The 12,151-nt window shown below is 37.7% G+C and overlaps 1 protein-coding gene across 1 annotated transcript; it reads left to right on the top strand.

Moving 5' to 3' along the window:
- Nucleotides 1-2,942: 2,942 nt before the first annotated feature.
- On the top strand, nt 2,943-4,682 carry LOC135698074 (sialin-like). Its single transcript, XM_065217932.1, has 4 exons — nt 2,943-3,070; nt 3,136-3,310; nt 3,373-3,492; nt 3,546-4,682. Exons 1-4 carry the CDS (start codon nt 3,042-3,044, stop codon nt 4,680-4,682), a joined length of 1,461 nt encoding a protein of 486 aa, XP_065074004.1. The 5' UTR covers nt 2,943-3,041.
- The last annotated feature ends 7,469 nt before the right edge of the window (nt 4,683-12,151 follow it).

The following is a 12,151-nucleotide window of genomic DNA, read 5'->3' as shown; positions in this document are numbered from 1 at the left end:
ACTCTTGAAAAAAAATAAGTATTTTCCAAAAAAGATTCAGAAATTTTCTTAAGTCATTCAATGCTATCGGAAGAATTTCAGAGCTTTTCTGAAGTGATTCAGTACTTTCAGCAGTTATTTCCATCTTTTCCAAAGTTATTCAGTTCTTTACGCAGTGATTCAGTATTTTCGGAAGTGATTACAAACTATCTGAAATGATTTAGTACTTTTTGGAGTGATTTTAAACATTCCTGAAATTATTCAGTACTTTCTAGAGTGTTTCTGAATTTTTCTGAAGTGATTCAGTACTATCTGAAATTATTCAGTACTTTCCGAAGTGATTATGAATTTTCTGAAGCGATTAAGTACTTCTTAAGTGATTGAGAACATTTCTGAGATGATTTAGTGCGTTTCTAACGGACTCAATTATTTTAGAAGTGATTCCGTCCTTGCGGAAATGATTACAAACTTTCTGGGACGTTTCAGTACTTTTCAATGTGAATCTGAAATTTTCTGAAGTGATTCAATATTATCCGAAGAGATTCCGAGCTTGTCTGAAGCAATTCAGTACTTGCTGCACTGATTTCAAACTTTCCTAGAGTAATTCAGCTCTCTTTCCAAAGTGACTCAGTACTTGAGAAAGTGATTATATTCATTCTGGAATGATCCAGTAGTTTCTGGAGTCATTCTAAACTTTTCTGAAGTGATTTAGTACCTTTTGAAGTGGTTCACATTTTTTGAAGTATTTCAGTACTTTCTGAAATGATTCAGCACATTCCGAAGCGAGCATGAAGTTTTCCAAAGTGATTCCGAACAGTCCTGAAGATATTCAGTATTTTCCGAAGTGATTCTGAACATTTCTGAAGTGATTTAATGCATTCTTAAAAGATTCAATTATTTCCGAAGTGAACTTTCCGCAATGACTCAGTACTTTTCCTAGTGTTTTCTATCTTTTCTGAAGTTATTCAATACTTTCTGAAGTGATTCCAAACTGTTCTTAACCGATTCAGTTTGGTCGGAAGTGACTCCGTAATTTCAAAAGTGATACAATACATTCCGAAGCAGTTCAGTATTTTCTGAAGTGATGTACAAACTTTTCTGAAGTGATCCAGTACTTCCTCAAGTGATTTCGAACTTTTCTGAAGTGATTAACTACTTTCCGAAGTGGTTTAATTATTCTTTTAAGTCATTCATTACATTGCGAAGTTATTCCAAAGGGTACTGAAGCGATTCAGTACTTTTCGAAGTGATTCCGAAATATTCTCAATTGATTCAGTACTTTCTGAACTTCCGAAACTTCTCTCCCATAACTCACCGTGAAGGAATTTTTAAAGCATCATCGTGTCAAAATTTATATTTTACGCCACTAAGTAGTGGTAATTTTGGTCCGCCAATAAGGATTTACACCATTAGAGATTAACCTCAACCGAATGAACTTTTTAACAGTTTAGTGGTACTATTTAACTTTTTTAATTTTTCCTCGATTAGGGGCGTGGTTTGTACTAAATTTGCCATTTTTTATTACATTCAAAGTGTGTTTTGTTACTTCATACGTGAAGTTTACGATTTTCAGAGTTGATTGGAAATGCTTTCTAACATGAAGCTTTAGTGTGACAATTTATTACCTAGAGAAAAGTCTGAAAAGGGTATGTTGTTAGTTCCGCTAGAGTACGCACTAGCCATTTCAAATTTAACATAAATTTAATTTTTCCTGAATTTGTCCAGCAGGAGTGGTAGCAATTTAAACTGAAAATGTTAGTTTTTCATTTGTCCTTTGTTTTGTACGGTTTGTTTGGGAATTGATGTGTGTTGTGAATGGCTTTTCAGTCTCGAAAAAATCAAAATACTGCTATTTTATTTTTTGTTCAACGTTTGAAAGCCATTTTATTTTTAGTTTTCCTAGATTGTGTTCACCAGGAGCGCAAGATATTTTGAATTATTTTTTTTCCGTAAACTTGCCTACCAGGGACAACATTGGTTAAATATTCATTTTTACCCCTAACTCTACCAAGCACCCCTTTTCGCCCTCTCAGCAAAGTATAACACATTGTAACACATTCAAAGTGTTTTTATGTTACTTCATATAGGAAGTTAGCGATTTTCAGAGTTGGTTGGAAATGCTAGCATGAAGCTTTAGTGTGATAATTTATTAGCTCTTCTAAAAGATCATTCTCTAGCTAATAAATTATCACACTAAAGCTTCATGTGAGCATTTCCAACCAACTCTGAAAATTGTAACACTTTTATACACTCCACTTCTTGTCCCCTATTGCGTTACGTACTTTTTGACTCACTTTTCTCGAAGAAGGCTGAACTGATTTGAGTGTTGTTGTTGTCATGTTTGTGTGTATTTCTCATAGAACCCCATTGTATTTCATTCGAATCGGTTATTTGGTGCCGAAGATTTGATCGAAATACAGTCATTCTTTGCTGGTTCTTTAGTTTGGCTTGGATGACGTTCCAACCAGAAATAGCTATCCCGTCAGAAAGTTGTTGTTAATCTAGTACGCTGTTTTGCATGCAAACTACAATATTTGCTAATAAATGCCAGTCAGTGATGCTTCAATAGTTCGAAATGCTGTTCAGAGCAAACGTATCGCGAAGACAAAAGGTATACACCACACTAAGCTCATTAGTATTGTGACAATATGAAAATAGGCAAATCATCCACTCTAATCAGTTGCCTCCGAACGGCAGGCAATCATCATTTTACTACCGTACCTGACCCATCTAATCAGTCATTGCAAATGCTGTCGAAAGACAATTACACCCACGACAAATCCGTCTATCTACAGGTACTTGCAGCTAATAGCTACACTCGTATTCACTTGGAGCGAGCGAAGAAGAAAACATGCTATGATAACCAAAGAGCGAGCAACCTATCTTCCTCTCGGCAGAAGGCAGACTCAGCTTTCCTGAGGGTACCTCAAGGCTACCAGTTGAACGTGAAGCACTCCCTGGCTCGGTTCCTAAGTTGAGTTTTCCCAGCGGTAGCTGCCGATAGACTTTTATTGACCTTGCCCTTAGGAATCAGAGGCACTTAGAAGCTCCACCACACCGTCATGGATGCAGCGGAAAGCAGTAAATTAAGGTAGTACGATCTTGATAAGAAGGCAACACTTATGGCTGATTATTCGTATTTTGTCAACTCATTAGCGATGGGATCGATGCGCCGATGTGGATGTTTTGGAAGCGACGCCGGTACATTGTGGTTGTGATGGCCTTTCTGGGATTTTTAAATCAGTACACGATGCGGACGAATCTGAGCGTAGCCATCGTGGCCATGACGGAGAACAGAACGCTGGTGATCGATAATGGGACGGTTCATTATGTAGGTGAATGTTATTGATTGGACTGGTTTAGTGCATCAGTAGTGACGGTTTACAATTTCAGGAACAATATTTCGATTGGAGCTCTAGCGTGCAAGGGTACGTGCTGAGCTCGTTCTTCTACGGCTACCTGATCACGCAGATACCCGGAGGCTACGTTTCTCAATGGTTTGGTCCTCATATTGTAAGAACTTTGACCAAAGTGGTGTTAGCCATTGATATACCTTGTAATTGCAGGCTTTTGGAATTGGTGTTGGAGTATCGGCAGTCCTTACGCTTTTGACCCCTCTGGCTGCTCATGGAGGCGTCGGATGGATGATTGCTGTTCGTGTTCTAGAGGGCATATTCCAAGGCGTAACCTTTCCGTGCATGCATTCAATCTGGGCCCGATGGGCGCCTCCGAGCGAACGATCCCGAATGGTTCTGTTCGCATTTGCTGGTGTGTTTATGGGAACGATCCTGGCCATGCTGTTGAGTGGGGTTTTGGCAAAGCACTGGAATTGGGAAAGTGTGTTCTACTTCTTCGGTGCATTCGGCTGCGCTTGGTATGTTGGATGGTTGATGCTCGTACGAAGATCTCCGGAAGAAGACCGATTCATAACAACAACAGAAAAGGAATTTATCCTACAAAGTCTGGGTAGAGTTGCAGAGGACAACGAAAAGGTGAAACATCCCTGGAAGGGCATCCTTACGTCAACGGCTGTATATGGATTGGTGACGGCAAATTTTTGCCACAACTGGGGCTTCTACACTCTATTGACACAGCTACCAAGATTTTTGAAGGATGCAATGCACTTTGAAGTTCAATCCAGCGGTTTCATTTCTGCACTGCCATACTTTGGAATGAGCATCACCTTGTACATTGCCGGATACCTTGCCGATTGGTTCCAGATCAAAGGCATACTCACCACGACCCAAGTTCGGCGAAATTTCAACTGTGGTGCTTTCTTGGTCCAATGTTTGTCCATGATTGCAGCAGCGGTGATCTTTACTCCGATTGCATCCATCATCTTTATAACGCTGGTGGTGTCGGCAGGAGCGTTTGCATGGAGCGGTTATGCCGTAAATCACCTAGATCTGTCACCCAAAAGCGCCGGCTTGCTGATGGGCATCTCGAATTCGTTTGGCACGGCTGCGGGAATTATAACTCCGATTGTGGTTGGATATCTTACGGAAAACAACTCTCCCGATGAGTGGAAGGTGGTGTTCTACATTGCAGCGGGAATTTATGCGTTTGGATTTGTTGTTTATTGGTTTTGGGCTTCCGGAGAGCTACAACCGTGGTCTATCGAGATGCAGGAGCGTGAAGAAAAGGAACGGGAACAACGGAACGAGTGTTTTGTTTATGTTAATAAAATCAAAGTGGAAGAGTGATGGTAGTGGTAGTTATTTTGTGATATTCAGTAGTTCAATAGTATTTGAAAGATATCCCATATTTTTATTATTATTTTCTGGAAACTAGTATCTAACCTAATAGGCTAGATGAAAACAAACAGAAAACATAGACGTGAGTTACAAAAATTCTTTATATCTCCGGAACCAAATGTGCGATCATCGTTAAGAGACAACTAACCATCACTCGATTTGCTTTTACTTCTTCTTCATGTATTCCTAAATCATCGCTTTCTAAAAGTATTGATAAAATTCGTTGGTAGCGTACGTCGCCGTGCCAAAACAGTCAATGAATCATAAATATCAACTGGTATGGTGAGCAAAATCTACCATATCTTTTATTCTTTTACTTTTCAATACAACAGCAAATGTGACGTCACACATGCACGTGTATAAGAATGTCGTAGACAAAACATTCACTCTGCCAGACCACGCTTTGTTTACACCCCTGAGCGGGAAAGCCACTAACAGGCTACATGCAATGCTGCCAGGGGAGATTGTTTGTGTTTAATTCAATGTCCTTATTTGAGAGTTGTATAGATTTTTCTCCTTTAGTTAACTTAAATCTTTGGTTTTATTAGTTAGGTAGGTTCCGATTCAACACATTGTAGTTTCATTTTTATACCTGTGATCTTGACTTTTTTACCCATAGAATTAAGTTAGATTTTGATAAGTTCTTTACTGGGAATGACACTGATGAAGACTGCACATTGTAGTCGAAATACGTATCTGTTATGGATACCAAAATTAATTAAGTGGAATTAAATGGAAGATAACCCGTTTTTGCTGTTTTACTTAATTCAATTTTTTTACCTTTGTAATTGGAACGCTCCTCTTTAGTTTTATTTATTCTGTGTTTGATATTTATTAATTATTAAACACATCCACTCGTCAAAGTTATTGGTTTAAACTTCGTATTTGCATGTTTTAATAAACTTATATTCACTGCTAGAGGTAACACATCTGGCAACGCTTGTTCAATTATTCTTTTACGTTGGCTAGCAAAGAAGTGAAGTCGAAGTGATTTCTTGAAGTTTTATTTTTTTTCTACAAGAGATTTGACCTCCAGTTTATATTAACTTTGTGTATTTGTTTAAGTGAAATTGTGGAATGCTACGAAGAACACAAGTAAGTAAGTGCAGTGATAGTGTTTTACCCAGAAAATACACGATGTTAAATCATGAAATACTAATTTTTGGATGGCTTGTGTGTGAATGTATGTGTATACTAATTATGATGATTGAAGAATATTTCAAAAATGTGTGACTTACCTCGTTGAGAGATGGTCCGAAAAAGTGAGGGGAGTTGTCCGTGCGTGTTCATTGAAGCGTTGCCATCGAGCTCGCCGTATAACGGCATTGAACTGTAACGGCGCTGACATCGACGAGCTGGACGCACGGCTTGCTGACTAGTTAAGCGTCAAGTTAAGACCCGCTTACACTAGCTCTAACATATGCCACACAAAAAACAAGAAGAATCCAAATTGAGTGACGGTGTCTTGAGCCTGGATGCAATCAGTCCTGCCATTTTCGAGAAAACCTGGTGAGTATTTTACAGACTTGAAGGCAGGGGCGTAGTAAGGTGATGGCGACAGTGATCGAGCGCAGAAATCCATGATTTTATAGTGACAAACATTTAAGTGAAGCTATTTTCCCCAGATATACAAAACGAGCTTAAAATGTATGTGTTGATGTTTTTATTTAGCCAATCTTGTGAATTTCTAGAACAAGGTGTATTGAGCAGCAATCACAGCTGGCAAATGTCATTTTCAAAAAAAAAATCTCACCTGATATTTACAGAGATACTTCTGTCACTATCATCGGATGAGAAACGATGATAAAGATTTACTTCAGAATCTCATCGATTTTTTGTCATGACAGAACGTGACAGTGTTGTTAACATCGCTATTACTAGCTCATTTATTGATATTATTGACACTTTACCGATTACATACAGTTGATTGTCTATATTAATCTAAATCAGTTAGAAATGCTGATGTCAATTATGACAATTATTCTCATGAATGCTAAATTGTTTTGCCTCGTGATCAGGGCTGTCTTGCATCAACGTAGAGAGAGCAAAGTCAGTGATGATAAATATTGTAAAGGGTGTCCACGATGAAATTGCCACACTTTGAAATTGCTCTAACTTTTTAACCGTTTGTTAGAATTTAATGAAAATTTGGGTGGATTTAGTTCATAGTGAATTATTTACATCCTGCAAGTTTTAAAGTCCTGTGATCAAAACTCGCGGAAATGGAGTCGAAAGATTTTATTACTATCTTCGTCGCACTCCAAGCAGCGCATGACAAATTCCGTATGAAGACAGTCCTCTTTCATTTACGTCGTGAAAAAAATCTAGCTCAGTACGTTCTCTCTCTCTTAGATCTGTCGGTTACTCGGAGAGGATTAAAAACGGCACGTTTTAGTCAGCCACATTGTTTGACAAAAAAAAAATGATGATCGTTGGAAGCAACACAAAAAACTTAAAATGGGTATTGAACGGATCTGCACCACCAACGTTGGAATTAAAAGGCTTGTGTCTTTACCACTGGTCTATCAACGCTTTGGATAATGGAAAGGCTAAAGGAAAACAAGAAGCGCTCATAGTGTGGTTACTAGTATGCTCACAAGGACGTTCGACGGTGTTTGATTTTTTTTTGTCCATGCATGATACAAAAAAAAAGTGAAGACCTGTAAAAGATGCGATAGGATTTGTTCAAAGGGATTACTGTCAATGACGAAAGATGTATAGAAATTATGGTTTTTGTACCGCGAAAATTTATTTTTGGTTTTCGTCAAACGTCACTGACCAAACTGACCGTTACCAACTCTGCTCGTGATAGTGAGAGAACTTGTTTTTTCATTGTCACATGGCGGTCGTGATATTTATCAGCTCTGACTATGAGACTGTACAGTAAAAAAAAGTAATGAATTTGACATGACATGTACACCAAAACTGTTTAAAAATTACATTGCTTTAAACTATGTTTTAATTTTATTTTACCTTAAAAATCATGCACATCAAAAGAACATGATAAAACTTATATAAATAAACGTTTAATCGATTAATTTTCTCTTGCAGTGAAATATCAGCACGCGTTGTAAAAAATTATCGAAGAACATCGAATTTTTATCGATAAAAACTATACATGCTCGTGCATAATTTTAATCAACAAACAAATTGAGAAAGCTAATAAGACGGATGGACCGATTATTCGATCAGTTTTTTTTTTCTCCGCCGCGTATAGCTCGATGCTCGAGTAACTTATTTAGTGGAAAATGTTGTATTGTGTGTTTTGTGAGCTCAGTTCTATGGAATGTGTTTTTCCAGAGTGCCTCTTTTATTTTAAAAATCAGCTTTTCGTTGTCCGTTTCCTCGTGCAATTTTGTGGAAAATAGTGCTAAATTGATGGCAAAACATGCATCAATGCATCTTTGACCTTCATGATCATGTTCAATCGTAACATTTTTGATGTCATGTTTGGATCTGCTGGCACATTTAGATTAGCGTACATCTCAACAAGTTTTTCCGTGAGCATTACAATTTCATTCCCGCAATTGAGATTCCTCTGCAAAAAGACAACGAGCACAATGACGGTTGCGTGTAATTTTAAATGTCCTGTAAAATTACAAGATGAGCCCATCTAAAGTCATCCATGTAAAATTCAATTGACGTTTAATTTTACATGCATCTAAATTTCAAGTCGTGCAAATTAAAAAAACCAATTTAATCTTACATGAATATGCATGCTATTTTTTTTTGTGCATGGAAATTCGTGTAAAATTACTAAATAATTTTAACTGTGTATGATTGGAGGAAAGTAGTAAAAGAGAACTGATTACTTTGAATTGTCAGATACGAATGACTGTCTACTTTATTTTACTCTTTGATCAGACCTTCGTCTGTGGAGGCGTTTATCACATCATCTCGCACGTATTGGTTTCCGTTCAACGGAATCGACCGATGTTCTACACGCTAATTATAAACAGCTAATTCTAATATACGTTAACTTTGAACACCGTTAACTCAAATCTTATAACCCATCAACACACTACAAAAAAGACATGTAAATTTAAGTGCCCTGAGACCGACACATGCAAGCAGCCCTTTAAACATAATAATCAGATGAAAAGGACGAGAAAATCAATTCAATCAAACACACTTTTCGTCGAGGTGCATATAATTCAGTTTCAGGGCACTTAATTTTACATGCCATGTTTGTTTACGTTCCATGATTTACGTCAAAGCTGAAATACGTCTCGTGTAAAAATAGTAGTATTTCAATTTTCACACTGCCTTACTCTAGCGGAACTATCAACCTATCCTCTTCAAAACTTTCTCTAATTATCACACTAAAGCTTCATGTTGAAATTAGTACATACACACTTAGGAATACCTAATTTCGCACGTGACGGAATCCATCTTTGACACAAAAGATGACACGTAAACAAACATGTCATGTAAAATTAAGTCCTCCGAAGCTGAAAAATTCGAAAGTACGTTTGTTTCAGCTGAATTTCGCGTCTATCATGGCTCAATTTAGTATATATCAGTCTCAGAGCCAGGGCTGAAAAAATCACTAAAATTCATCAAAGTTCACTATGGATGAAAAATTCATTTCATAGTGAATGCTGGTGATTTTTTCATGATTTTTTCAACTCTGCTCAGAGCACCTACATTTACATCAATTTTTCTAAGTGTGTAGCATTTCCTCCTAATTCTGTAAATTTCACTGTATTTTCCCAAGGTTTATTAAGGAACATTTCAGCTTTATTAACAAAAAATTGCAGCCAAAAATATTTGCAATCAGACAGATGCAGGCGATGTTTTTGTTTCGCTTGTGAGCCAGCGTTGTTAGCACTGAAACATAGTAGAAAAGAAATAATTCATTGCTAACACTTCAAAGAGGCGTAATTGCTTTTGTAAACAATGGCTTTAGCTATCGATTTCTCGCAAATAAAAGCCCATCCCTCCAAATTAACAATGCTAGCTGGTAAAGGAAACATTCCTCTACCTGCTGGTGTCATTAATCTTCACGAGTAAGTTTTTATTCACGAGAAATCGACGGCGAAAGTCATTGTTTGTAAATGCAATTACGCCCCTTTGAAATGTTGACACTGAATTAGTGTTTTGAGTTCTTTATTAAAATATCTAATATCACATAGGATTTTTTCAAAATTCAAAATAACAAAAAATAAGTTCGATTTTTCTTAGCTTAGCTTAGCTTAGCTTAGCTTAGTCTGACTGCACGTATCGATAGTTGCACTCCGTGATTGATCTGAACCAGTGAAATTGTACAAAGAATCAACTGAATGGGGCTTGGTAGTAACCTGCCATTCTCAGTGTACATGTTCCAGTGACTCCTACCTTTAAAGATCAATAACGTCACCGGCCACGTCCTTGCAATCAGGTGGGAGAGGGAAGGAATGTTAGTGTGTGACTTTTGTTGTTTTGGGACCGTGTTTACCTCTGCATCCCACAAAAGTCACAGGAAGGAGGTTTTGTTAGTGGGTTAGATTCGTTGGATCAGGATTCACCTTGATAAGTGATGCGATCTTTTGTTTTGTGTAGTTATTTTTAAGTGTTTTCGATTTATGCTCTAAACAGCCGGCTGTCTAGAGATGTAGATCATTATTAGATGTGTGTATACCGATTTAAACCAACAATAAGGATACTGTTGGGGCCCCTCACAAAGTGTGATGATGGTTTATTTTATTTTATCAATGACCAAAATAATTAATTATAAGCGGTTTGAACCGATTTAAACCAACAGCAAGGATGCTGTTGGGGCCACTCACAAAGTGTGATGGTGGTTTACTTGATTGAATATAAAATAATTATTAGAACCGATTTGACCCGATTTAGACCAACGGCAAGGATACTGTTGGGGCCACTCACAAAGTGTGATGGTGGTTTATTTAGTTCGGAAGAAAATGAATATGTATACTTCTTTTTTTTTTATATAATAGAACGAATTTGTACTGATTCAAACCAAAAGCAAGGGTTCTATTGGGGCAACTCACAAAGTGCGATGGTGGTTTATACTATAAGGGCATAAAACAAAATCAAGAGCCATTTCGGTTTCCATAGCTTCCTAGACACTCGGCCGCAAAATAATCTTATCCGACGGAAACGTCTCGATCATCGCTGCACAATGGTTTATTATAGCATTTATAAAGTAAATTTGAATACCTTATTGTTTATTTATTATCCATTTTGACTTGACTTGGTACCGTTCAGTTTTATGATGACAAAGTTGCCTGGAGAAAAGTGACAGTTCAAAATGTTTCGGAAGGGAGTCAGCTAGTGTCGTCCAAGTTCAAGTGCGGAAAACATGCCATTTAAAGTGGTACAAACAATTGAAAGATGCGAAACATGCCTAACCGTAATTCTTTCTGGTTGGAAAGAAGCTGGAATCCTACACTGGCCGGAAAAAAAACGCGGTAGCGAAACTCTCTCAAGACGAGTTCTCCATGCCAAACCCAATGTGGGAACGTATCAATTGAGTGAAAAAAAGAGAGTTCAAGACTCGCTTGGAGGCTGAAGCAGAATTGGAACAGATGTAGCCAGTTTCGGATACGGAGGCGAACGAAGGGAATAATCCACCACCGTCAAAGAAAGTTTGCCCCGAAGTCTACAAGTCCCCCAGTCGGAAGGGAAACACAATAAGAGACTTTAACGAAGTTTTCCTTATTCCTGGGCAGGAGGTTGACACCTGTGAAGCTGACTGTAAAATCCAGAATCAGATGAGATTATAATATATGCGACACAAATTCACTTTTTTATAGGGGAACATGTGATGTGAATAGAACCCACCATCAGTGCAAGGATTACATATGACTGTAGATACTTCACTGGTTGTAAAGTTCTGCCTGATGGTTTGTTGCAGCTGGGTGAATCAACTTCATTGAAGACCTTTGGAAGACAAACGACAAGATGTACGTCTATCAACACGTGACAAGGGACTGGCAAATCCACGAACACTTGTCCAGTCTACAAATCCATTGAAACCCTTAGGCTGCCCCCCCCCCCCCCAAACCCAACATATAATAATGTTTGATTGATGAAACGTATTCAAAAAAGGGATATTTAGAGAGAACAATCTTCAACTGGAACGTACTCACCAAATCAATACATCCGGGAGCGCATTCTCGATGCTTAATTTTCTCTAGTCATTTTTAAACAATTCCTCCTCCAGCGAATCCAAACACACAATAACTAAATATCACTTTTCTTCTTCATGTCACTCTGTGCACAAAAGCAATGCACACCGCAAAAACCTAATAATAGAACAAAAAATAAGTTCGATTTTTCTTTGAAAAATTCACTACGCAAATGCGCATAAAAATCGAATAGTTGGAATATCCAAATAGTTTTATGTCAGATTTTAGATCATTAATTTTTACATCGCGGGCAGAAGGGCATCTTTAGCGGTGGTCTGATCTAGA

The sequence above is a fragment of the Ochlerotatus camptorhynchus genome, unplaced genomic scaffold (genome assembly GCF_037179485.1).
Source record: "Ochlerotatus camptorhynchus isolate MF236.1 unplaced genomic scaffold, CSIRO-AGI_Acam_v1.1 ptg000082l, whole genome shotgun sequence".
NCBI lineage: Eukaryota > Metazoa > Arthropoda > Insecta > Diptera > Culicidae > Ochlerotatus > Ochlerotatus camptorhynchus.
Note: the sequence above shows the minus strand (reverse complement) of the source record. Positions and strands in the feature narration are given on the sequence as shown.